The 26,343-nt window shown below is 42.9% G+C and overlaps 1 protein-coding gene across 2 annotated transcripts in view; it reads left to right on the top strand.

Moving 5' to 3' along the window:
• Positions 1 to 26,343, top strand: part of LSAMP (limbic system associated membrane protein) — a 992,409-nt gene that overhangs the window by 485,090 nt on the left and 480,976 nt on the right. Inside the window, exon 1 of one of the 2 annotated variants that reach the window (XM_074534755.1) lies at positions 4,981 to 5,005. The exons of the other annotated variant lie outside the window; for it this stretch is intronic. Coding sequence (XP_074390856.1) covers positions 4,996 to 5,005 — 10 coding nt within the window. The 5' untranslated portion in view covers positions 4,981 to 4,995. Of the gene's footprint in view, positions 1 to 4,980; positions 5,006 to 26,343 lie in introns of those variants that run through there. 2 annotated transcript variants of the gene reach the window in all.

The following is a 26,343-nucleotide window of genomic DNA, read 5'->3' as shown; positions in this document are numbered from 1 at the left end:
TATCGAAGCTTCAGTGCACTCCGCATTAAATGGCGTGTATTCCGTTATGCCTAAATTCTATTGTTATGCCTGCCCTTTGTGCCGGCTTTTCATTTTCCAGTTTGGGGGTAGTTGCATTTCTAGGGCTCCCATCTGTCATAATTTAGTGTTTCTTCAGCACTTTTTCTCATCTTAGAAAGCCATTCAGCATGTCCAAATATTGCTTTATGCCCGCATGGACAATGCTCGCTGTCGTTGGCGACATCTATTCTGTTTCACAAAGGGAAGCCTTGCGGTACATCTGAGTGCTGACTGAAGGCAAAGATGTCTCTTTGAGCCACTGGGTTGTAAAGAGATGAACTCACTGGCCGTCCTCTCTCAAAGCTTTTCAAGAGCTTGTCTGTTCATGGGGGATTCTTTGCATGGACCACAATTGAACCCAGCTCTTCCTGTGATTGCTGTTTTGCAGAGGGTAGCACTGTGTAAAAGTAGGCATGGAGTTCTGTTGCATTGAAGAAAATATCCCCTATACCCATTGGTTAGAGCTAAAAGGCTGAATTCACATTTTCTTAATTAGAAGATACATGCTTTCAGGGGGGTACCATTTTGGATGGTGTTTCTCCCAGCCCTGTCTCCCATCTGAAGTGGTATTCTTCACTGCTCTTCTTTGTTAGTGAGCAGCAGCAAGAAAGGTCACTTTGAAAATGCATCTACCCACAAGTGGGAAAGGGGAACGGGGTCAAAGCAAGCAGAGAGGTAAATGGATAATGCAGCGAGTTAGAACTAGGTCACAAGACCCATCTTACAATGCCAATCTTTGAGAAAGTAGTCAGAGCTCTGTTACAACTGAGAAAGTAGGGGCTTCTGCCTCTGTCTTTCATTAAGAGCAGGTCCAGTGTCACAATGCCAACACAATGCCAAGAGGTGGGGACATCCATTCCAGTGGCTATGACAAGGTTAGTGTGGCCTCAGAGATTTTGTATGTTCCCTTGGCAAATCAGGAAATCCCCTTGCCTCGGTTTCCATTCATAGCACAGGTCATAGCGCCTCTCGGTCTCACAGAGCCACTCTGAAAATTTTTTTCCAGTCTTCTATTCACTTGCTTTTGTAAAAGAAACTCCTTGCATTTGAAAAATCAGCCATGGTTAGAAAGCAGCTCTCAAGGGTTCTGCCAACTTTGTGTTGAAGATAGTACAATTAGCTTAATTATTAGGGAAATGAGGTTTCTTAAATATAGATTGTAATTATAGAGAGATCTAAGCTCAGACTTGATTTAACAGGAAAAGTGCCACAGATTGCCTGACTACTGACACTGTTATTTACTGGCCCAGGCAAATGAGATTCCAGCACAAGTTTCTGCTCCTGTAGAAATCAAAGTAATGAGTTTAGGTCCAGGAGTATCAGTTGTTAAGCCCTTCAGTTGCAATGCACCTGAAATTTCAACTCAAAAGTTTCAGTGAGAAATCCTTCAGGTTAGATTGACTTGTATTTCACCTTAATTTGACATTGTTCTAAGACAGACCTGGAAGACTTTTAGGTGTGTGTTCGGTTTTTAGTTAGGATTTTTTCCCATTTTGCACAACTACTGCACCAGATGTGACAGAAGAGGCTCAGTAGGAACTGAGATAACAGGAATTCTCTGAAGCTAGGCAGAGGTGCCCTAAAACAGTTGGGGATGACTGAGTGTTGGAAGAAATCTGTATTTCATTAAGACAGGAGCACTGTGTGCTTTCTGGAAATGTGGCTGGTAAGGAAAAGGAGTGATCTCTGCTATTTCCTACTCAGTACCTGCATCTACTCACTGACATCCATGCCAAATTTTAAATTAATTTAGCCCTGCTTTTCTCTTCTGTGTGGTAAGTGCTAGGTGGAATTCAGACAGATGGGTTGTCAGCAGCTTAACAGATACACTCACCTCATTCTGATGCTTTCACTTATTTATTTATTTTAAAGGCACCCCATTTTCCCCTGGCCATTTAAAATACAAATCAATAAATAAGAATGTCTGAAGGAGCTCTAGAAGGATTAGGGATTGTCTCCCAAGAGGCCGACTGACATTTCTGCTCTCTGGAAGTCCCTGCTCAGCTGCCTCTTCAACCAGCAACCCTTGATTCCAGCAGCCATCTGATTAAACAACAAAGCATCAGCAAGTACTAAAAATCCCTTCTCTTGGGCCACTCTGCACTGACAGCAAGGGCAGAAACAGAAAATGATGAAAAGGGAGCAAGTCTTTTGGTGCAAAACATGTCTCTTGGTACCCTATAGAGAGCTGGAAGATGAAATGTTTTCCTTTGTATGATCCTGGCTGGTCTGCTGCTTGCTGTGTCCTAATAGCCTGGATGCTGTTTGTAAGTAGACAGAGGTTTGATTTGTATCCTATGCACCACTGTGTGTGTATGTGAGGTTGTGCAAATAAGGGCTGTTAACTCCATGATTAGACTCAGGTATCCAAACATTACTCCATGTGAAATGATGTTTTACAGAATCTCCTCTGTGAGACATTACCATGCCTTCCCACAGTGTCCTTGCCCCTTGTTCTCTCTCTGGCGGCCCCCTCGATATGGAGCTGCAGACAGCTCTGGTGCTCTGCCTTGGCTTGCACATGTAACCCAGCTGATGCTCTTTTGGCCAACCCCAGACCTGTCCTAACCCAGGGCCCTGCAGGACTGCCCAGCTGGTCTCTAGAGCAGTGCCAGGCTAACACAGCCATGCTGCTTCTGGGGCCTGATTAACATCCCCCTCCAAATACCAGCTGGGGGGGTTCCATGGGACAGGGTGCAGGAATACCTGCTGCAGCTGGTGCTTGATGTGTCTTGCCCCTGTGACTCACAGACATAATAATGTTGCCAATTTTAGTTTGTTTTTTTTGGGTTTTTTTTTTTTCAGGAGTGTTGTTATAGTTGGTATATTTCTTAAAGTTGCAGCTCTTGGTGACATGCTATTACATGGAAATCCAGCCTCCTGCTATTTTCTTTTTAAAGGAAGTTTCTAGTCCTTCTGGGTAGACAGAAGAGATTTATATTAAAAGGAATGGAGAGAATGGAAAAGAAAAATTACTATGTGGGGTTTATTTTAAGGAAATCACTTTTTTTTAGGCAAGCATCCTGCATTTGGAGGAAGGGGTTAAGTTATTTGTTTGGGGTTTTTTTTTCAGTCTTTAAGGCCACCTTTATCAAGGTAGATTTGCCACTTCCATCATATGCCACAAGAGTAATTTATTCTGGGCTGGACATATCCTATAGCAACCAATACAAAAAACGTGAACATTGTTGTATTTAGACTTTGCTGAGACTAGATGGCACTGCTTTTCAGGTATTTGACCAGCCTGACTTTTAGTTTTCAAACCCATACTCTTGCTCAGTATGGAAGGTAATTCTCAAATCACACTTGAGTTCTGATCCTTTGCTAATAGGAGACAGTTGTAGAATTGACTGAGGGGTTTCTACTCAACAGACTGAGCAAATACAGGAGCTTTACTCCTTCTCTCTCAAATTTTCCTTTTAATTTCTGCATCTGAATTATGTACTGCCACCTCGAATAGCCACTGCTATGAGCAAGGAGCATTAATATTGATGTTGGGAGGTCCTGCTGCTGTACAGCAGAGATATTTAAGTGTCAGAATGATCGGGGATAGTATCGGAGTAAATAAACTCAAGGCCCAATTTGTATTTTTTTTTAATTTATCTTCCCTCACCCCCCCAGTCAGAATTAATAAAATATATATATATTTTTTTAATAATAATTTAAAAGAGGGGGAAGAGGGGGAGAGGAGTGAAGTGACAGATCCTCTGTGCTGCTGACTCAATTGGTTTGTACCATTTTCTGCCTTGCCGGCTTCTTTCTCTCCCTGCTGCCACCTTTCAGGGCAAAGGCAGCGGGACAAAGCCCATTGCCAATAGAGCTGTGCTATCTGATGGCAGCAAGCCACAGCCTGTCTCTGTCTGGAAGCAAAAAGAGGCTTGATGGCCAAGAAGTTTGGGAGAGTGGCTTGCAGGTCTGCAGTAGGGATGGGAAGAAAATGTCAGAGCCTCTTCATTGTGTCTCTTTCTCATAAAACTGAATGAGCACAGCTGATTCCAGGCTTTTTTCTTGTGGCAGAAACTTTCAGGACTACTGTTATTACCTTTTCCTGTGAGGAAGTCAGAGCTAGTATTTTAAGCTGCCATAGAGGACAGTGATGCTGCCTGTGTGCTTGCCTGTGACCCTGAGCAAGACGCATTGGTTGTGGCTCCTCCTCCTGCCTGCACAGTCACCCTGACCTGCTCCTGAGTGTGCTCCCAGGCTCCTGTGTGTCAGCCACGGAGATGGTGGGATAGTTACTGATGCCACAGTGGCACTGCCTTTTGAGGGTGGGTTGTAAAGCTCCTGAGAGTGTGGAGAGTGAGAAGGAGCTCCTTTCCCAAGTACCTTCCTCCAAGGCAGTGGAGGCAGAAAGAGCTGCCCAGCATGAGTAGAGGGCCTGTGGAGAGAGGCTGCTGCAGCACAGCTGTCCAGCTGCCAGGCAGGGAGCCCTGTCAGGCCAGCAGCTGTTCTTGCACAGGTCCCCTGGCTGGGCACCTCAGCTGAGCCAGCCTCACTCCATGGCCAGCTGGAGAGTGAACTGACACCAGGACCCTCTGGTACTTTCCTTTTGCAGCTAACTGCGTGGGTATGGCAGCATAATGAGATACATTTTTGTAGTTAGCTGCTGGTTTGCTGCTAGTGACTGATGCCAAAACCAGGGTGCTTTGTGTCATTACAAAGAGATCCAGCATAGCTGGGGTCACCACTGCCACAGTGCAGAGTGATGACATGCAGGTGAAATAAATACAGCACAGGTAGAAGAGATAGGTCTTTTCCACACTGAATGCCAGCAGTGCAGCTGACATTCACAATATTTTCCCGTGGAATTCAGACTGTGCAACTAAAGTCTTCAAGACAGCCCTCTTTTCCACAGGCCATCAAAGAGGAATGGCTTGACCAGGCCATGGTGGCAGCAACGATTGCAAATGGGTTGGGAATGGCAATTCATGAAGGATGCAAATAGGTAAACTTCTGCAGGAATGTCCTGTGTGTCTTCAAGACTTTGTGGAGGGTTTGTCTGATTGGGGTTTTTTTGGTTGGTTTTTCTTTTTTTGTTTGTTTTTTTGTTTTGTTTTTAAGAAAGCTGTGTTTACTTCCCTTCTCTCTGTAGACTCTTCCTTGCCTCTGAAGCTTTGCTTTTTTTGCCCTCCCCATTTAGGGCATTTCTGTCTCAGATGTTGCTTTTGATGGAAATTTTTTTTCCCCTTACCCATCTTAGTTTCTTCTGACCCCAGTTCTGTTTTTATAATGAGGCCATGCTAATTCGTGCTGAGAGCTTATGAGTTTTCTTTAAGCACAGGGAGAGGTCACTGTGAAATAGCTGGGGGTGTTTCTTTCTTCCCATGGCTGCTGTTCAAAAGGTTTGATCAATTTATTTCCTATCACTATCAAACCATTTCCTGGCTAAATTAACAGTGGTGCTTCTGCAAGCATTAGGCTGGGGTGGGGGAAGGAAGGAACAAATAAATTGATGGAGGAGATGGGGATAGAAAGACAGGTTAAGAAAGAAGTTATGGGAAGAATTTTCTGGACCAGAAAATGTCTGCTGATGCAAATGCTGCCAGCTTTGTCATTCCATGGCACCAGTGGAACTGGCAAGGTAAAAGCAATTTATTCAGTTACTAGAGAGAAGTAATCAGCTGGTACCTTGCAGTGGTCTGTAAGCAGATCTGCCAATTGTCTTTATTATTCGAAGACATGCCTTAAGGGAAGCCCTTTTTTGGGCTGTTTACTTAGTTATATAGAAGGTCCTGTCCCTTAGCAAGAGCCTTATCATCATTATTAGTGGTAATACAATAATAACAGTAATAATGCAGGCAAATATAACTTCGTCCTCAATGAATGCTCTTGGAGACTTTTTAAAAATTTTTATTATTATTATTTCTATGAAAAAATCAGCCTCCTCATGCTGGGCTCTAATTACCATTTTTATGAGAACTACATGTTCTTCTATTCATACAAGAAGATTTATTTATCGAGGATTTCTATTCCAGTGCTGCTTTTGCAGCATTTATCTCTTCATCCTTAGCAACAAGGGTTGGGGTGGTGGGCTAAATGAAAGGCCTCAGTTGCTTGTATGGGTGAAAAGGTGAAAGGATCAGATTTCCTCATCAGGAGAAAAAGCAGAAGGATCAAATTCCTGGTCAGAATAAATTGGTACAGATCCAGTGGAGGCTGTGATTCCATATTGCTTCTTGCCATTGCAAACTTTCACACAAATTGAGGGAAAAGAGAGATCAGTTACTCTCTGTATAATTAAGTACTTTGGCAGACCCAGCAACATCTCATCCTGATCTGGGGAACAGTTTAAAAAGTGAAAAATAAAATCAGCTCTTTTAGCGACCCCCTAACTTGAAATTTCTTGGCCTTAGTTCATACAAGCAGAGCAGTTCAAACCAAAACCAGAGCAAGATCTCTTCAAAGTGGGTAACCAGAATTATGCCCTCTTTCAGATGAGATCTCTGCTTGTGCTTTTAGCAGTGACCTCTCCATTACTTTGTCGCTGTGTCACTGAGTCACCCTGTGATGTGTAACTGCTCCCAAGTCCAGCTGCTCCACTGTTCTTTCCAGCTAACGAGCTCCCCACTCACATGAGAAACTTTTGCTGCAGTGTCTGTCATTGCACTTTGGGTTTTTCTCATTTCTGTTTGACCAGTCCTCAAGGTGAGGCAGATCTTTGTTTATTCATCTTCCTCTTTCCACATTGACAGTGTTTTCTATGTGTCACCAGTCCTCTTCAAAAGCAGGCTCTAACTTTTATGTTAAGATTAATAATGAAAATATGAAACAAAATTGTTCTCACTCCCTATGGAGCTCCATTAATAAACTTCCCTTTCAGCCTGACCAGTGGAAAGATCTTTCATAAATTCCTTTTTTGCCTAAAAATTCTTTACTAATGCCATCATCTGCATCTTAACTAATAATCAGAAACTGTATTAATAGTCAGACACTGTATCCAATGTTTTACTTAAATGGTAATAGATTAGTCTTTACTGCATTTCTTTTGTTTAAAAATCACCTATCTGAAAAGGCAATCAGGGTTTTTTTCAGCTTTTGTAAAATCCATAATGCATTTTATATTATTTTCCGCTTGCCTTTATGTCTTTAACTGCTTGTGCATGTATTGCATACTGCCAGGATCATATAACTAAATCTGAGGTTGCCCAGATCACTTTTTTTCCCCCTTACTTGTATTATTTTAAATCAGGTATTCTGCCGTTGTGTAATATCCTTCTATACTGACAGATGTGCAAAGATTCTTGCAGCTTATCCGGCAATATCCCTTATCAGTTCTTTAAACATTCTGGGGTGAAAGTTCTTTTGTTCCACATCCTTGAGTGCAGTATTATCTCAGAGTTTACTTCCATTTTCTCATCCCCATTAGCTACACTGCCTTGTCCTACACTCAAGTATCACCACTGCTATTAAAAAATTAAGCCAAGTTTTCATTTACGTTTTTAATCCGTGCACAGACTATGTTGCATATCTAATTCATATCCATTGTATAGGATTTCTACTTGATTTTGCTTTGTTGTCCTGCCAATATATGACCAAAGAGTATTTGTACTCTTTTTTTAGTTTTTTATAAGTATCCATTTTCAGGGATTGCACATTTTTCCTTTTTTCAAGTATCACTTTATTTGTACACTTCTGGACCATGGAAGAGAATAAATTCCTCATTGCCTTTATCTTTCTTCTGTTCCTGATAGGTCCTCCCATTACATGAACAAAATTTTTGTGGGATTTTCTGTTCCTTACTTGGGATGGGTAAACTGCAAAAGAACTGTGTGCAATCATTTAAAGGTGTCATTGTGTAATGAGAGAACATGCAAGGTTTGCCCAATTAATACCCAAGTGCACTAGAAAAAAATTAAAATCCCACCGTTTCGTGTCCTCCAGATCATGTATTTTAAAAAGAGGCTGCAAACTTCTGTATTTAAATAAGCAAGCTTAATCAATGGGTTCAAATGCAGCCTCTGCACCTGAAATTTGGAGAAGTTTTCAACAAAATCCCAAGCTTTGCATCTTGAATTTGTGTCTGTTTTGAACATGCTATTGTGGACTCAATAAGGAAGGAAAAAAAAATTGTCTCTGCTGCTCCAGTAATGGGTAAGAGGAACTGTCTCATTGTGAATATTACTTCCTGGGACAGATTATAGCTATTGAGGTAGAGAAGAATTAGGAGACCTCAGGATGCCAACATGTGAGATCAATCCAGACTTCAGCAATGCTGATGCTGTGGCTTGCTTTCTCTCCTCCCATACAAAATGAGAGCAAGCCAGGTGCCTCCCAGATTACTGCTTGGTGAAGATTAGACAAGATGGAGTTTTCTTGGATCTGAGCTTATTTGTATTCATTGGAGCCCTCGACGCCCACCTCAATTCCAGCAACCTAAAAAATAATGGTTACATTTAAGCTTTCCAGCAAATGCCCACAACACAGATCATTATCATTAGAGTGACAGGAGGGAAAGAGTGGATGAGGAGGAGAGGCAGGAATCTGCATCCTTCTGCAGCTGCTGCTGCTGGATTTGCATTGTGCAACACTCTAGTAGATAAGACAGAGGTATTTTTCCCAATATAAATGCATGTGTCTGTCCTAGCAGTGAAAGCAGGGCGCCTGTGGTTGCACACAAACATTCACGGGTCCACAAACAGTGAATTTAGAAGAGCTCAGAGCTACCACAGTGTCTGCAACCATTGCATACACAGACAGTTGAGGCTGTGCAAGCATTTCTACAGATATCCTCAAGGAACTAAAAACCCCAGACACTCCCAGAAAAACTGTATTTTCACACGGACTTTCTATGGGCTACTCATTAAAAAAGCAAAGGAATACCCCAAGAACAGAAAACAGCTTTAGCAAAAATAAAGGGCATATAATGCGGAGCTGACCCTTGCACCCTTGTGGCCCAAGCAGGCCCCCTTTCTGTAACTCTCCACAGCCTCCTATGTTGCTCTTCTGTAACCCTTGGACTCTAGTAACTTGCGATTTGGGTTATTTGAGGGAACAGTGTTAGCAGAAGAGTTCTGTCTTCTAAACCAGTGTGAGTTATCAGAATTTTAAGCTGTGGTGTTAAAAAATGCACAGAGCAATTTGAACCTGCCTGGCCACGCCAGTTTCTTCTTTTGACCCTCCCTAAGCTGAAATCCTCATGAGATACCAAGTTTAGCAGTAACTATTCTCCTCTCTTTTCCATAGGAGATGAGTGAGTAGAGTAGGATATTGCTGAAAAAACTTTGTATTCTGAAGCTTGTGAACCAAATGGTCAGGACAAGAGTGGCTGGGTTACCTATGTGCAGGTATCTACTACTGGTTTACACACTCTGGGATATTTGAGATTCCACTGGAGGCCAGCACAGATTACACATGGTCTGTGCTATTCAGGACACCCAAGCAGGATACCCTGTGGTCCTTAAGATGGCATCAGCTTCCTGTATTTAGGAAACTGAATCACAGCCTGCCTGATTCACAGAAAGGTGTATAATAGTTTAGTATTGGATCTCAACAAAACCTGTGCACTCAGCACAGTGAAAAATACTTTATAGTGTTAATAGCCAATATCTTTGCTTATACAGAGACAGAACTATAACAGCAATAAAAGCTACACAGACAGGATTCAAAGGCTAATTATCCAAATGCATTTTCCCTTTTCCTTTTGTTTTTATTCCCTGCATTTTTTAGCAGCAGAGAGAGCAACTGTGCATATAGCTACTACTGTGACCAGGTTTTGTATCTTTCTGATTTGAGCATGTCAGGGCTTTATAACAATGCTATTTCAAAGTCTCAAGCTCCAGTGCCAATTTATTTGCTTTTTGCTGAGGGGTTTTATTCTCAGCCTCATAGGCCCTGACCTGTATGGTTGCCAGAAACTGTAATAAGGGATTTTTTCAGCTGGCTCTGGTGAAGCAGCAACCACATCACAACAAGTCCATCACTACTTGATGTTAGCATGTTTTGAGGAGGCTGTAGGAAGTTTAGGACATGTGTGTGAAAACATTTGGCTGTCTTTTGGTAGTTTTGGTAATGAGAAGTGAAGGACTGGGTACACAGTGCAGACTTCTTGGCATCAGTCATCTCACTTCAGGGGTGCCTTGGCTGACACCAGCTTCCTTTGCTTTTGAGTGGCACCAGCCACTGCAAAAAGTCATCCTAGGAATTTTTGAATGGAAAAAAAACAGGCAATAAGGGAAGTTGAACTCTTACACTCCACCAAACATGGGAACCACTGCATTGCATCTCTGAGAAGTGTTCCTTCTTGAAGAAAAAGGTAACATTTAAGCACAACAGACCTGGAATATCTGTTCCTGGGGCAACCTCCAAAAGGACTTTTATCCCTTCCACTATATAATTTCTGATGGAGGAAGGAATTCAGGTCTCTCAAGTGTTGTTTTCATGTAGGTTTCCCAAGGAGCTTCTACTGGATCTCTTAAAAGCTTTTTTCTGTGGTTGCTATCACCTCTGCCCTCTGCCAGTAGGGTGTGTATGGTGGGAGTGACCACTGTTCACTGTTTCTAAATAGGTTTGTATATACTATACTGTACATCCAGCTGTGAAATCCTGATTCTGCAGATTTTATTCCAGGAAGTATCTGACTCCACCCCAATATATTTACCATTTCATAGTAATTTTTTAAAGAAAAACAGATCTAGATTGTCTGAGAAGTGTACTGGAACATAATTTTTTTTAGGCCTAAAAGGTGATGAGCAGAAAACTAAAACATAGGTATTCCAAGATGTGATTCAGTGGACTTGCCATAGGATAGGGAGGGAAGGAAGAGGACAAAGACACACAATAAGATGATGTCAAAAGAAAGCAGGGCTTCTCATTAGCTGAAGAAGCTCTGGCAGTCATATTTATTTGGTAATTCTTCATACAGTCCTCCCTCATAATAGTGGCACAAGGGAAGTGAGACTGGTCTACAAGAAGTGGTATTAATTCTGCTTTGAAAACTTCAATTTAGGCTAGCAAAGAGCTTGAGGGAAGAGTAGGTTTTCTTCAAAAAGGAGGAAGTGTGCATGTGTGTAGCTGTATCTCTGGAGGAAAGTGGGCAAGGATCAGAGGTGGGAATCCAGTGACAGAGATCATTTTTGGTAAGTGGAAGGTAAAAAGCACCTCTCCTCCGCTCAATACATATTGTTCCTTTTAACATCAAGAATGTAATTTTCAATTAAAGATTGCTGGGAGCATGAGAGGGCATGGGGAGCAGCACAGTCATGATGCTGATGTCAGCAGTGGGACTGCCACTACCAATGTGCTTGCCCTTGTTAAGGACCTGTTCAGACGTACATGGAAATCTGAATCTCTGATTTGACTGCATTTGTTCACATGATGATTCTTCCAGCTCCTGTTCTCTTCACACACACATCTTTGGTTCCAGTAGTGTCAGAGCAACCTGTACTCCTGTATTTACTTATCCACATAATATTCCATGGTTAGACCAGAACAGTTATCCCAGTTTGTAATTAGGATAGTCTGCCTAAGGAGCTGGACTACTGATTTGGTTGTGTCTGCATTAGGAATGGTGTAGACCTGCAAGAATAGATTTGAAGAGTTGAAAAGGACCTGAATGTAAAAATTTCAAGGGGGTTTGCTTTGAACTAGATGTAGCTTTGAACTGAATGTCCATTAGCAGGTGGAGTACATACGATGTGTATCTTATTTTCAATAGAAAGAAATCCAGCCTGCAGCCTTCTAGACAGCTCCAACAACTCAGGGAGTGGGGATGACCTGGCAATTCACTCCATTAACACTGCTATGCTCTGAACTGGAACACTTTTGTTGACACACGACAAATCATCTGCTACCTTTCAAAATGCCCGAGGATGCCCTGCCTGCTTCAGAATAGAGAAGGTCTCCCTTAAATCTGATGTCATATTTGCCATCCTTGTGCGGATACCACACATACAGTGAGGCAAATCAAATTACTTCTATGTGGGTAACTGAACCAAACCTAGAAGGCTGGTAACAGAATGGTAAAACAACTCCTTCACATCCTGGGATGTCTTCCCTTTAAAAAGTTCCCATCCAACTCAGAATATTCTGTGAAATATCTGTGAGGTATTTAAAAGATATGTAGATGGGGCACTTAGGGACATGGTTTAGTGGAAGTTGGTACTGTTAGGTTGGACTGAATGATCATATAGGTCTTTTCCAACACAAATCTGATTTTATGATTTTAAAGTAATGTGACATTAGAGGACATGTGTTTTATATAAAAGTGGGATCTGGTCATGGATGGTGCCTGTTTGCTAGAATTAGATATGAGCATTGTTCCCACTCCACCACTAGCTGTACTCCCAGTATTGCACAATTTAATCCAGCTGGGCAGGGCACCAGAGCCACACAATAATTTTGCTTCATCCCCTTTTATGACCAAAACTACCCACAGAAGGGACACAAAAGGGACTCAGTCTCTCTTCTGAGATCACAAAAAGGACTCCAGCTCTCTTAGCTCTTCTTGGTGGCTTCCATGGGAGCTGTCCTATCAGGCTTAAATTAGAGGTGGTGTTTATTTGTGCTTGGATGGCAATGTATCAAAAATATGTAGTAAAACTCAGTTTGAAACTTGAAGAAATTGCAGAATTGTTCGTTTAACCTGTATTTTCTAGCACTGTAATTGCAAACCCTATAAAAAGTCATATTACTGTAACCTGGTGTAACTAATAACTGAAAGGACTGGTTTTTAGCTGCAGTCTCCTTGCAAAATTCTGCCTTAGACTGTTTATTCTCCTTGAACTCTTTTAAAAATATCAAGTAGATACCAAAGTCTTCTGCACAATTTCCTGTGATAAGTTTATTCCATAGCATGACTCTTTAAAAAACTCAGCCATTCCCCTCTAAAGAGGGCTGCACTTTAGCAGCAGGTGTAAAAAAAGGCCAGTATTCTACAGGGTATATGTAAATCTTCTGAAGCCTTTGCGATAAAGTGCAGTATAACTGTCTGATGATAATATGGTTTGGAAACATTGTCCTTGCTATATACCTTGTAGTTGGTTGAATGATTTACTGACTAATTATCTGATAGGAGGCAGCAGTAACTTACCCCCAGACCATGCATTAGAAACGTTGATAAAAAAGACAGCCGTAACCAGCATGGCTCACCATGATATGTACAAGGTGGGGCTCCTCTCCAATTAATAGTATCAGCTAATTTAACCCTGCAGACAGCAAGGTTCCTATAAAAACGCTCTGTAGGAAAATGTGGAGCCTGTGCTGAATGGCGTAGGGACTGGGTGTCAAAAGATTTGCAAATGACCAAGGTACTTAATGACACCATCCCCTTGATATTTACTAGGAAGGTTTCCCTTTGGAAATCTTAGGTCGCTGAGAGCAGTGGGAAAACTGGCACAATGACAACTTATTCCTGGTGAAGTAGTACCAGAATATTTAAACAAACGGGACACAAATAGGTCCATGAAATCAGATAGGATATTTGCATGAATACTGAGGGAGATAACTTATGTCATTGTGAAGCCACTCACTGATGAACTGATGAAATATGAACTAGGTAAGTGGACAGCAGAGTGGATTGAAAACTGAAGACAGCCAGAGAAGGTACAAAAGGCAGTGGGCACAAATTGCAATAGAGGAAATCCCATTTAAAAATAAGAAAATCCCTTTCCTTACTGCAAGGGTGCTCTTACTGGAACAGGCTGCCTAGAGAGTTCTTTATCCTTGGAGAGGACAATAAAAATTGGACATGGCCATGAGCAGCTCTTTCTAGATAACCTCACTCTGACCAAAGGGGACAGACTAGGTGATCTGCAGTGGCACTTCTCAATCTCAGCAATTGTTCTGTGAGTCTGGGTGCTATTGCTTGCCATGACAATGTCTGTGTTAGGTTCACAGCTCAAAAGTAGAAAACATAGAACTGCTGGATGGACAGAGGCCAGTAGGTGAAAGAAAAACAACCAAGACCTTTACATTTCTTGTAGAAGTTTCCTTGAACTCATTTTGATGTATCTGAATAGTATTTCTTGGCTGTTTGCTTTCCCAAACTTCATGAAAGAGCTGCAGTCACAAAACCACTTTATCTTCTGGTAAGGTTTCCTACTCTTGTAAGCACAGAAATTTGTTATTCTTTTTTTTTTTTTTTTTTTTTTAAGAGTCTCTGCTCTCACTGAAAAAATCAAAGGCAGAACTGTGGGTTCACAGAAAAAAAAAAAAAGAATATATACAAAATGCTGCCTTTCCCTTTAAATCTTAAATGAATGAATGTATATTGACCTGTAGGTGTGACACAAATACAGTGCAGAGAAGGGATGATGAAGAAAGAAAAACTCTCTCAATGCAGTCCAGGTTCTTCAGAGATATTCCATGGATTCACTTGCTTATTGAGATGATTCCCTTGATCTTACCGGGGTAACCTGCTCTTTCATGTTTTAGAATGAAATCTGATGACTCTTCCAACGCCATGAAGGTGCACAGCAGATATAGCAGAACCAGCACTGCTATGCCAAAAGCTAAAAGCGTAAGTGGAAGTAAGGGCACAGATGGGCTGCAGATTCCCTATCATACAAATCTTGTGCATGTGAAGAAACTAAAAGGCAAACTTGGTCAGCTCTAAAGACAAGTTTTTGGCTTTGGCGGTCAGAAGAAGAATAAATGCTTAAGAGTTTCCTTTATCAACAGAGCATGTTTGCTGTTAAGCCACTGCAGAACAATAAACTTCCTGTCTAAACAATTGTCTGTTCCCACCACATCACTTGTATGCTGAAAAGATAGAGGGACTCAAGGTTCTGATAGAAAGTATTGATCTTTTAGTTGAGGTCAACAAGTGGTGATGAGAAGGCAAGACAGAAGGATGGCAAAGTGTAGGCTCTGTTCATATTTTTTTCCAGGAGCGTCCACTTGAAGAAACCAGAGGAAAATGTCCTTGTTTTGTTAGTTCATTGTAAAGATCTCCCTTCTTCAATTGAGACATTTAGCCTCTTGGGAAAGACAACTAAACAGAAATCCATTTACCTTTCACATGTTTTTCATAATTTCCCCTGCTACTTTGGTTAATTAATTATCACCGCTATTTGTGTTTAAACAAGGGGTCTGTCTCCCTCCCTCTTCCCAAGCCCATCTGCTCCTCCATGACCTTGCTTGTGAAGTCATTGCTGTACTGATTTTGTGAAAGCACAAACACTTCCCCAGCAACAGACAGCTGTGTCGCAAAGACAGGGCTGTGACCTCACAGCAGGAAGGACTGAGCTGGTGGTGGGGGAGAGATTTTCTCCCACAAACACAGAAGCTTTTGATGATAACAGAGAGGAAGGCAAGGCGTTATTATATCCAGAACAAATGATCTTGCTGTTTGACTGCTTCTGCTTTAGATGTTGTCCACTGCTTTAAATTCTCTTCTTCAAAGAACCTTTTTTAACTTGTATGTTTTTCATGCCAGGGGACTGGCTTCTCCTTTAGACTTCAGCTCAGAAGACATCTCCAGGAAGGAGTAGGGGGTGGATTTAATGACAGAGGATATGGGTCTGGGTTTCTATAAAGCCAGTGAGGTTTCCAGATCCAAATTTTGATTTGTGCAGTTTGGTCAAACAAACCTAAGTCTAAAGAGGCAGTCTCATTTTTATTCTGACTGTTCATGGATTCTGTCTCAGTCTACTCCCACCTAAACTGCCTCTCCTCTGAATGAAATCAGGTAGTGCAATCCAGCAATGACATCTTTTTTTTATAAACATTTGCATGACTGGATGAGAAGTGGAAATCGGGTCTCATGATCACAAAGCATTTTTAATGTAGATGCAGCAAGACACATCAAAGCTAATAACACACAAGTGATACTTCACAAGCTGTCTGCAGAAACTGCCTCTATATGTATTGATTGTGAGGCTACAGAAAATGTATCTTGATCAGTCTGTTGCTGTCTTCTTCCTTGCTGATTGCTTGGTTGTTGCATGAAATGCCAGTCTTCAAAGCCACACACCTCCTTCGTTAACTGAAAGTACCCCATGTTTCCAATACAAGGCACTGCTGCTTATTGCCTGAGAACAATTTATAGAGCACTGTGCTGCCGTGATAGGCTGATCGGGTCAAAACACCTCTCCTTTCTGGATTTATTCCATGATTAAATTACACTCCTTCAGAGCATGCATGATGGCTCTCCACTGATAGGACCCAGAGCCAAGCATTAACTTATCTGGAGTCCATTTCCTTTGGACATGGAGGTGATAGGGAGGATGATAGCACTTACCCTGCACCTCGCCTTCGCCACATCTCACTCAGCCCTGGAGATGGATGGCACTCAGCAACACCAGGCTAAAACGACAATACTGAAGCACACTGAGTGGAAACTATTTCTTCAGGTTTCTTTCTTCCTTATGTTGCCAAACTAGAAAAAAATGATTTCCAGATTTGCACATTTGTATATCCGAGTACCAAGCCACCACCTACCTTTTCTGATGGGGTTTTTTTTTATATGTGGAGGAAGTTGGAAGGAGGGTGTAAGAAGATGACTGAAGGAAAATACTTATTTTTCAATTAAGTACTGTTTACAACACTTTGTGGAGTTTAAAGGAGCTAGCACAAATACTCAGTATTGGAGGTTGATTCTAGGGAAAAATCAAATGCTTTGTGTCCCATTGAATGTCCCTCACCCAAGTATTGCTTTATTTCATGTCTGATTCATCCTTAACATCCTGTCCACCTGCTGCAGTCATTTACTTTGTGTCCTATTTGATTACCCCCTTGCATCTTATCTGGCTAACTTCTTATGTTCTGCTTGATTTTTACCAGAGAATCAGCCATTTCCCATCATTTACCAGTGTCTTGATCTCTCTCTCCTCTGCTGAACACACAGACCTTAATTTCCATACTCTCTGGTTTTGTTTGGATGTTTGGACCTATGGACATGCATACCAAACCTGCTCCATTCACTTGGATCTGCTAGTGTCCCACTTCCTGGCAGCTTTTTGCGGTTTGCCCTTACCCTATATTTGGTTTTATTGCATTTTTTTCTCAGAAAAAGTAATTTTCTTAGAGTCCTGCACCCTACATAGTATGGAATGATTATTGCTGACAAATCTGGAGATCCATTAGCCTCAGATCACTGTCACAGAATAGCTGGAAAAGCCCAGAAGAAATTGCCCTTTCTGTTTCTCCATGCAGCCTGTCTGTTCCTTTGCTCTGGTGTAACATTCCACTAGACGACCATGGGCAAAGCTTGTTTTTGGACAGCAGTAATGCTGTATTTAAGTATGCTTTAAAAAAAAGAAAAAGGGCAAGAAGTTTCTTTAGTTGGTGCGTTCTATCAGAGGCAAGATAATAGAATTTCTAAACCCATTGATTTTATGGCATTAAGAATCTGCTTGATAAGTCAGTCTCTGTATACTGGTGATCACTATCTCCAGCTGTATAAGCAGAACTGTCCCCATTTCATTTTCAGTAAGAAATTGAGGGAGACTTAGATGTGCTGGAAAATATGGGGAAAATAAGTAGCATAAAATCTCTGTTCTGTTGAAGTATGGCACAGCTATCTGTTATTAAATACTGGAGGAGTCAGAGAGAAACAGAGTTGGAAGATGTGTGAGCAGAGGATTCTTAATCTGTGGGTGCCAGGCTCCCTTAATTCACAGTGCTGAGGGGGCACCCACAGGAGCACTTCCTGTGGGATCCTGCAGCACCAGCCTTTCCAAAAGGCACCCTCAGAGGGAACAGGCAAGACAACTTTGCCCAGGAGATTCCTATGGCTCCTCTGAGATGTGTGTGGCTATCCTGGGAGTGACTGCTCTCAGGAACTGTTGCAGGGAATTGGGGTGGAGGGGAGATCCCGGTTCCCTGCAGGCCTATTTGTATGAAGCACATACAATATTGAAATACCCCTGAGTTCTGGAGGGAGGGAAAAAAAAAAAAAGAAGAAAACATAAAGGGATTGTACCCACTTCCCACTTTAAGGAGTGTTTGGAAAAGAAGGAGAAGAAACTGGAGAAGGTGGAGTCACAGACAGACCTGTGGTGTTGCCAGGTTCCTTGGCCAGATAGATGCACAGCATCCCTTTCCAAATTCTGCCTCCCTCCATGAGGCTGTCCAAGTCTGTTTTCTACTTGGCTGGTTGTGCTATTGAGTCCCACTTGGAAGGATTCACATGTGACCTTAGACTGTCCTCTAGATGTCTGGCTCTGTCCTCTACTAGATAAATAATGCAAAAACAAACATGCCAAACAGTAACCTTCGCTCGTCTTCCTGACACTGCTGGAGGGAGGCAGGAAAGGAAGAAGCGAGTGTGAGCAAGTGAATGAGCAAGCTGCATGCGAGGCAGGCAGGAGAAGGGCACAGAGAGGAAAAGCACAGCCAGAGGAACCATGAGAACTGCTGAATTCCCTCTCCACACTGCTGAGCTGCTTCAGACTAGGGTGCCTGTCTGTCTCTTACAGACAAAGCCGAGGAAGCATCCAGCCCTGCTCCCCGGCCAGGGCGCTCAGTGAGCTCTGGCAGCCTCACGGTCACTTGTGCTCAGCAGGGGCCATGGCTGGTGTGGGACCAGGACCGCACAAAATAAACCCTTCCCTGTGCTGCTCCAGTGTTCTGGCAGCCTCCAGCAAGCTGGTTAACGTTGCACACTGCATGATTTCTTCCCTGCACCCTCCCCCAACACCAGCACCCCCTCAGGCTCCCCTCTCCCAATCTCTAAAAGTGGAGAAGAGGATCCCTTTTTCCTATTGAATGTACTTATGATGCAAGTATTCATTAATTGCGGATACAGTTGTACGCGGCATGTGTGCTAAAGTGCCATCAGCTTTGTGTGCAAGACAAATGCACGCAGACTTAAATAGCTGAGATTTTTATCTTTCCCCTCATGGAAAATATGCAGCAAGTTGTCCCCATCTAGAGCCTTGCCAAGGAAAAAAAGGATGCTTTTCCATTTTTTCTTTTCCTGAGATACAATGAGGTAGGGGACTTGCCTGTGTGGTTCTTTCGAAGAGAAGGGCTTCCCCAGTCCAGTTGTGGTATGTTTTTGTCAGGTTAAAAATTGTAATATTTTCTTAATTTGTAGGTAGTAGAAAAGCAGAGGCTTTTTTTTCTTCTTCTGTTGATCTCTTGAGACTTCACTGCAGAGGATTCCAGGACAGGGAGTTAAAAATACAGGTTGTGGTCTAGAGAAAGTATTGTTCCTGTGTTTTACTCTAAAATATTCTGCAGCAGAAACCAGGATGGATGGATGGAGTTCTGTGGATCTCACACAGACAAGTGCAGGGCTCAGCAAAAGCTGTGGCAACTGTGAAAGCACCAGGTACCCAGGGAGAGCACACGTCTAGAGGGTCATGGAGTGGCTGGCACAAGCTTGCCTTTCAAATAAGGAGAGTGCAGTGATTCATTCCCAGAGCCAAGCTGGCAAAGGCCTGAATCTGATGGATGCATATAGGACACATGGGACGGTGTCTTGTTGCAAAGGGGCCACCTGGACAGATGGTAAAGGCTAGGCCCCAGCTCAGCTTCTGATCAGGGTCCAAGAGCTAAGCAGATAACTCTCTCCAAACCAACTGTGAGGCAGGAGTGAAAGAGGATGGTGTTCAGGGAAATAAAGAGAAGGACTTCAGCCTGAGAATATTGGCATTAGGCACCTTTGGAGTTGGGCTGTCCTTCTCCCAGTGGATTTCAAACTGGGTGAAGTCCAGGTTTCTGAGCTGATCAGATGTCCTAGCTTATGCACAAAATTGGAAACCTTTTGTTTTGAGAAGTGCAGAAGACAAAGCTGCAAGACCAAGAGGGTGAGATTGTTGGCACACAGGAATAACTCGCTGCCTTGAAAGTGAGCTGGGAAAGCTATTGCAGACTGATTTCCTGGGTACTGCTGCCCCTATTCTGCTGAGCTGTGTTTGCCCAGAGCTCAAGCAGAGTTCATTCCCAGCTACCATCTTTGCACTCCAGACCTGCCTCCCCATCTGCTCACCTGCTGTCCATCACTGCCTGCACTCTGGGATTGATGTTCCTACTCCTGCATGGCAGCAGCCTGACTCCCTCAAGCTTCTGTAGCTTGCTTTCCTGAGGATGAGATCAACTATTCTTCTGTCCTGCTGCTCAGCACACAGCAACTCCGTCTCTGTCATATTCACACACTCTGTTGCTCACACATACACACACTTTGGCTTTTTTGCTTGCTCACAACCTTAGGAGAGGCAAGGTTTGCTTCAGCAATGCGATTATCCTGTGTGTAAGAAATTTGTCATTCATTTTTATTCTTCAGTTGGAGTAAGGCAGTTGTATGCAGAGCTTGCAAAAAATTTGTTTGCACCTTTATTAATAGTAGCAGCATTTTGTCTCTGGTGTGTGACAGGGAAGCTTAAGCCATTATTTTAAATTTTTGTTTTAAAAGTAGCAACAGTCACAAAAAATTCACAACAGAATGTCTGTGTCTTACCTACATAGATCATCATCATCTCCTAGCTATATGCAGAATAGCTCATTTTCCCCTCAGTCTTGTGCCCTGATGGGACTTAGTTCCTAAAGAAATGGGATTTATGATTCACATAGGTTTTTAATATGCCATCAGAATGCTGCTGTGTCTGAAAAGCTATGCTACTTATTTTGGATCCCAGAAGACTTTCTCACCAATATTGACTTGCAGATGAAAGCTGCCATGTGCCTTTAAAATAAAGAAAGATGCTGAACCCTGTCAGAGCACAGTTGCAGGGCACAGTGCAGAAACGGTGGTGGCAGGGGATTTATGAGCCTTTTACTCTGGCTAGGAATCCTCAGGGCTCCAATCACTCCTTGAGCAGAGAGGAGCCCTTTGTGTGCAGACCTGTGAACCTGTTCAAAGGGCAGTGTCAGGTGCAGGTTTTATGGTCAGCCTTGCTCCGAACCCACCGAGGTACAAATGAGGAAGTGAAGGTTGCTGCTTTGATTGGCAGGGATTTTTCTGTCGCGTGGGACCTGCTCCCTGAGCCTTGTCCCCACGTGTTCTGGCAGCTGTGGTTCTGCACATGCATCAGGCTGTGCTCACAGCATGAAGAGCACAAGTCCATGTTTCTGGTGTTTGCAGCTATGCAGTGTGTGTGCTGTGCTAGACTTTTGCTGAGCATGCTGCATGCTGGAGTGTTGGAGCAAATAGTGTTGGTGCAAATGTTGCAAAGGGCTCAGTCCCTCGATTAAATGACTGTGGATTTACTGTTGGCTTTGTTTTCTTCTCTTGTATAATCATGGCAAGCCCTGGGAGGGAGACTAGAGGTCTGCTGTATCAGATGGATCTAAGCCCCATCTTTAGCCTTTACAATGCTTTATTGTTACTCGTTTCCTGCCTCAGAAACAAATCACAGCCTAACTACCCTCTCTGACTTTGCATTAGGTTCAAGGCAGATGTTTCTGATAAACTGTTTTCAGAGTGCAGGATGGGTTAAAAGCAGCCATGGTAATTTTGGTGGGGGAATAGTTGAATTGGGAAGTTCTAAGGAAAGAAAGGAGTCCATGTACCTGTGAGATACCTACCTGTCTGTGCGAGGGGATGTGAGTGCCCACTCTTACCTGTGACTGTATGAATGTCATCTGCTTGGAGTAATGATTTTCTGTGGCTTAAAAAGTCATCCTGCACTGCTTGTCTGTGTGTGTTTTCCTGCCCTTGGAGTAGTGACTTGATCCACAGTGGTGCTTAAATTGGACTTCATTCCTTTGTATTTGCTAAGATCATGCCCACACAGTTGCACAACTTCAGGTGATGGTGAAGCACAGCCAACTGATTATCTGTGTCAAAGATATTTATTTTAGTCTTTCATCTAGTTCTTTTTTTATTCCCATTGTTACTGCAAAGTGAAAGATGTATGAGTTTTTCAAGCTGGCCACAGACAGTTGCTCCAGGACCTTTCTAACAAAGGGTAGAGGCAGGAGGAGATTGAAGGGGATGCTGATAGCATCCCTCCTCACAGAGGTCTGGCTGCTGGGGCTCAGAGCCAGCTTTGAGACTGTGCAGATGAGCATGGCCCTGCTTCTTTTGGTGGCCTTGGACAGAGTGCCTCAGAAAACACTGTCAGAGGCTTCTACAGGACAAGTCTCCTTTGCTGTGGCAGCTGCTTTTAAACTGAACCTTTGCTGTTCCGCTGCTGCTGACCTACATCGCTCACAGAGTGCCTGTCTAGTTCAGGCAGAGCCGTGCCTGGCCATGCACACTGTCCATGCAGACCTCCATGCTGCAGCTGATGTCCCAGTCTGGCTGCACCCAGCTCCCTCACCATGGCTTTGCTCAGTCATTGCAGGGCTACATCTGACCCTGGGCACCCTCACCAGCACTGATTCTGAGCCCCACCTGCAGGCTGATGTCCCAACCAAGCCTTAAGCTATCCCAGCCCCTTTCCCAGGATCTCATCTGGCATCTCAGGGCTGTATAAGGCCCTGGGTGGTTTCAAACTCACCAGATCCTAAATACCAATTCTTTCTTCATGATGCCTGAATGCAGATCTATCAGGGCATAAAATGCACATTAATGCTGGAACAGAACAGAAAACCTCATAAATGTCTGATTATATAGAACAGTTTGGGTTGGCAGGGACCTTTGGAGACCATCTAATTCAACTCCCCTGCAACAGGTAGAGACATCTTCAACTAGATCAGGCTGCTCAGAGTCCAAACCTGACCCTGAATATTTCTGGGGATGAGACATCCACCACCTCTCTGGGCAACCTGTTCCAGTGTTTTACCACCCATATTGTAAAAAACTTCTTCCTCTGGGGCTTCATGGAAGCTGTGACACAGGACTTACCTACCTACGTAGGCTCTGCACTCCCATCAGGCTACTTCTTTCACAGAGCATCAGACCTTTGTCTTAAGTCTGAGTTATCACAGATAAGAGCTTTATTTCAGCAAAATAAAGAAAAATGTTTTGGTCAATGCTAGCCATGATTATGCAGCTAAGCACAAGGAGATAAACAAAACAAAACAAAACATATTTTTGCTATGCATAGCTTTTCATTCCAGATTAAAGCAAACAACCAGAAAGAATATTGGTCTCCCATGAGAGAGCAATGTATTGATGAATCTTCTGTAAGAAGATGCAGCAACTTTGAGAATAAAATGGCCGCTGGGGAAAATTTTTGAAACAGATTTAGAGGGGGAAAATGCAGAAAGCAAAGAAGCAAGAATTTCATGCTGCTTCCACCGTAATAATAACAATAACACTTTGCCCAGTGTGTATGCTTTACTGCTCACTGTAGCCAAGGGCGAAATTCCCTGCCCACCAAACAAAATCAGCAAAAGGCAAGACTGGCTTTGCAGGCAGGAAAACTTCATGGGTGCATCCATCAAATCCTGCAATGGGACCAGTGAAGCACACAAGCTGCAAGGCATCAGTAATGAGAACTGGAGAATAGAAAGCCCTCAGCAGTACAGGCTCAATAATTAATCAAAGCTGAAAATCTTTCTAACGAAGGCAGCAGTCCCAGCAAAACAAGAGAGAGTGTTTAAGGCATGAGGGCTCTGAACAAGAAAGAAGGACATCTCAAAAAACAAGTTAGCAAGGGATGGGGCAAGAATCGTCACATTTTTATTCGTGAGGTTCTCAGGAATGCGCTGAAGCCAATAGATGGAATTATTTAGATAGATGGAATAGCAATAGGTGAAATTATTTAATCCTCTTGCTTTTTCTGTGATCTGATTTATCTAAGTGTCGCTAGCAGTGGCTAGCTACTATTAAAAGAAGAAGGTTATTCTACAGAAGAAAAGTTCCTGCTCTGGGAGACTGCATTCTGGAGATGCCTCTAGTTTTCAGGGTGACACCATAAATGAGTTTCTCAAAGTTCCCGTTCTAGTGTGTGAAGTTGTCTGGCAAAATTCCTAGATGAGTCTCAAGGCTTACTTAATTATGAATCAAAGGCTTAATGTAATACCTTGTGCTTCTGCTCCTTTCAAATTGAGGACCTCAAGTTGCTTCTTACACCAGAGGGAGGAAGTGATTCATATACCATTGGTTGTAAATGGCAGATGTGCTGCAGCACATAGCAGATGTGAAATAAGGTCCTTATGATCCTGGCTACCATGCACATTGTGAGCCACAGGGTTTGCAAGGCCATGGAAAAGCACTCTGTCAGTCACAGCAGAGTTTTGACTGAGCACTCAAAACTTTTCTGCCCTGAGACTTGATGCTTCTTTTCATGTATAGAGCAAGAGAGAACAAACCTGACTTCTGTGAAGAAAGCTACTAAGTCCAGTGGATGTGTTGACAAGAATACTTTTCCTGTGATGATGAGAAATAGTTGTCCAGGTGCCTGAGTTGCCTGCACATTCATGCTTAGTCACAGGTGTACCATGGGGACTGGAGTTTCCCTGTCTGGAAGTGAGCCCTTATAACTGAGGAAGTGCCCATGGGTTGAGAACTTGGCAGAAGACCTGCTCAGGGAAACAGCTATCGAGGGACACATTGCCATTATCTGCCTCTGTCTTCTCCATCTGTCCCTTGGATGCATGGCCCATTTCAAAGGCTTTGATCTGATGTTCACATTCCTGGGAGAGCTACTAACTTCTCTGTGAGGCTGTATCACTTCCATGTGTAGCTGCATTATACGCTTGATCAGGTAGAGTGACACAGATGACACAGCATTCCCAGTGACTTGGATCTGTATATTGGAGTTCTCTGGTGCATGAAGAAAAGGGTATTAAATCCTTGCTCTGTCAAAGAGGGTGCCTGCATCCTTGTGTGACCTCCCTGTGGGAGTGAAAGTGTGAGCTAAAAGCATCTTTCTCTTACTCTTATGCCTTTCACTTGAAAAAAAAAAGCCAAATTCTCCTCAATATAAGAAGAAAATATACTTCTTGTTGTTTATGCTTAGGGGAAGCATGCAAATAAAAGCAGGGATAGGACTGAATTAGAACTGATAGATAAAATGGATTAGGTAGATAGATGGAAACCAAATTAGCTGTGAAGCCAGTGCCAAATAGAATAGAAAATCATTCCCACCCAATAGCCAGCTGAAAGATTTAGCAAGACAAGAAGGAAATAATCAAGATTGCCTAATTGCCAAGTAACCTTTCCATCTTTCTTTTATTCTCTTTGTTTCCTGATACAATCTGTCTCAGATTTCTCTATTGAAATGGAGGAAAACATCTTTTGATCTGGTCTGCAATGTGAACTCTAAGATAGGCTCAAAGAAACCCCTTCTGCAAGAAAGGCTGTTTGTCTAAAGCTCTCTCTCATGCACAACACAGCCGCCTCATGAGGTTTTTGGCTAAAGGAAATAGAAGACAACATGCTAGCAACTGCTATGTGTGCTCTTCCCTTCCAGCTTGCCTCTGTTATCTGGCATGTCGTGTACAAAGTTTGATATGTGAATGGTTGGTGAAGAGCTTAGTAAATAGTGGGGATGCATACAGAAGAAGTTCATCTCTCCATGAACTGCTGATAATCTCTTCCTAGGGGTGTGAAGGAAGAGCTTTGAAGAGCCGAAGAGCAGCTTTGTAATTAGTGAAGACCCCTGGCCACACTGAAAAGTAGTGTTCAACAATAGTGTTCTTGCAGAAAACAAAATTTATTACAGGAATTGCAGTGATGGAAATCTTTCCCTACAGGCCTGGTGAAACGGGTCTAACTTGTGCTGTCTATTATTTCTAAAGGACTTACAGATATGTAAAGCCTAAAACACAACCTGTTGGAAAAAGCATCAGTTAAAGAACTATGTGTGTCAGGAGACACAGGAGAGTGTTTCGATTTTCCTGCAGATGACTTGTTCAAACCTGGAGTGGGAAAAAATGGCTGGAGGTGACTCTCAGAAGTGAGCTTTGTTTTCCTTTCAGACTATATAGACAGTTACTGATAAGGTCCCTCAGAAGCAGACTCTCTAGATCCTACAACATGAAAAGATACTGGGTGAAGCTGATGGATGTCAGGCACCCAAAGGGGACCTGGTTGCTCATACATTTTCCATAATCTGAGCACTTTTTTGCCTCCCAGCCTGAGAGGTGGGGAGGCAGGGCCTGGCTGGTGGTCACTCTTCAACAGTTTGAAGAGTGCGACCAGAAGAAGCCAGCCTTGGTTGCCACGTGCTGAGGACAGCTGTGGGGAGTGGGTAGCAGCTGCATATGGGCAGGTTTGCTGCCGTTTCTGTCTGCGACGGGATGACCAACTGCCTGCTCTTCCTAGAGGAGCTAACTTTGGCTAGTGGCTCTCAATTGGAGGAGGGAATGAGTTTGGCGATCTTGCTGGGACTGTCTGTAAACACAAAATGTTATTTTTGACTGACTGACTGTTTTCTGTGAAGTAGGAAAGAGGGCAAAATGTTATTTAGACTGGTTATTTCCGTTAAATTCTGTTAGGCTGCTACGCTTGCTATTTTCATTTCTTCTCCTAGATTGAAAGGGATAGAAGACTCCCTTGAGAATATC

The sequence above is a fragment of the Zonotrichia albicollis genome, chromosome 2 (assembly GCF_047830755.1).
Source record: "Zonotrichia albicollis isolate bZonAlb1 chromosome 2, bZonAlb1.hap1, whole genome shotgun sequence".
Taxonomy (NCBI): Eukaryota; Metazoa; Chordata; class Aves; order Passeriformes; family Passerellidae; genus Zonotrichia; species Zonotrichia albicollis.
The sequence above is the reverse complement of the archived record's forward strand: the minus strand, read 5'-3'. Positions and strand labels throughout refer to the sequence as shown.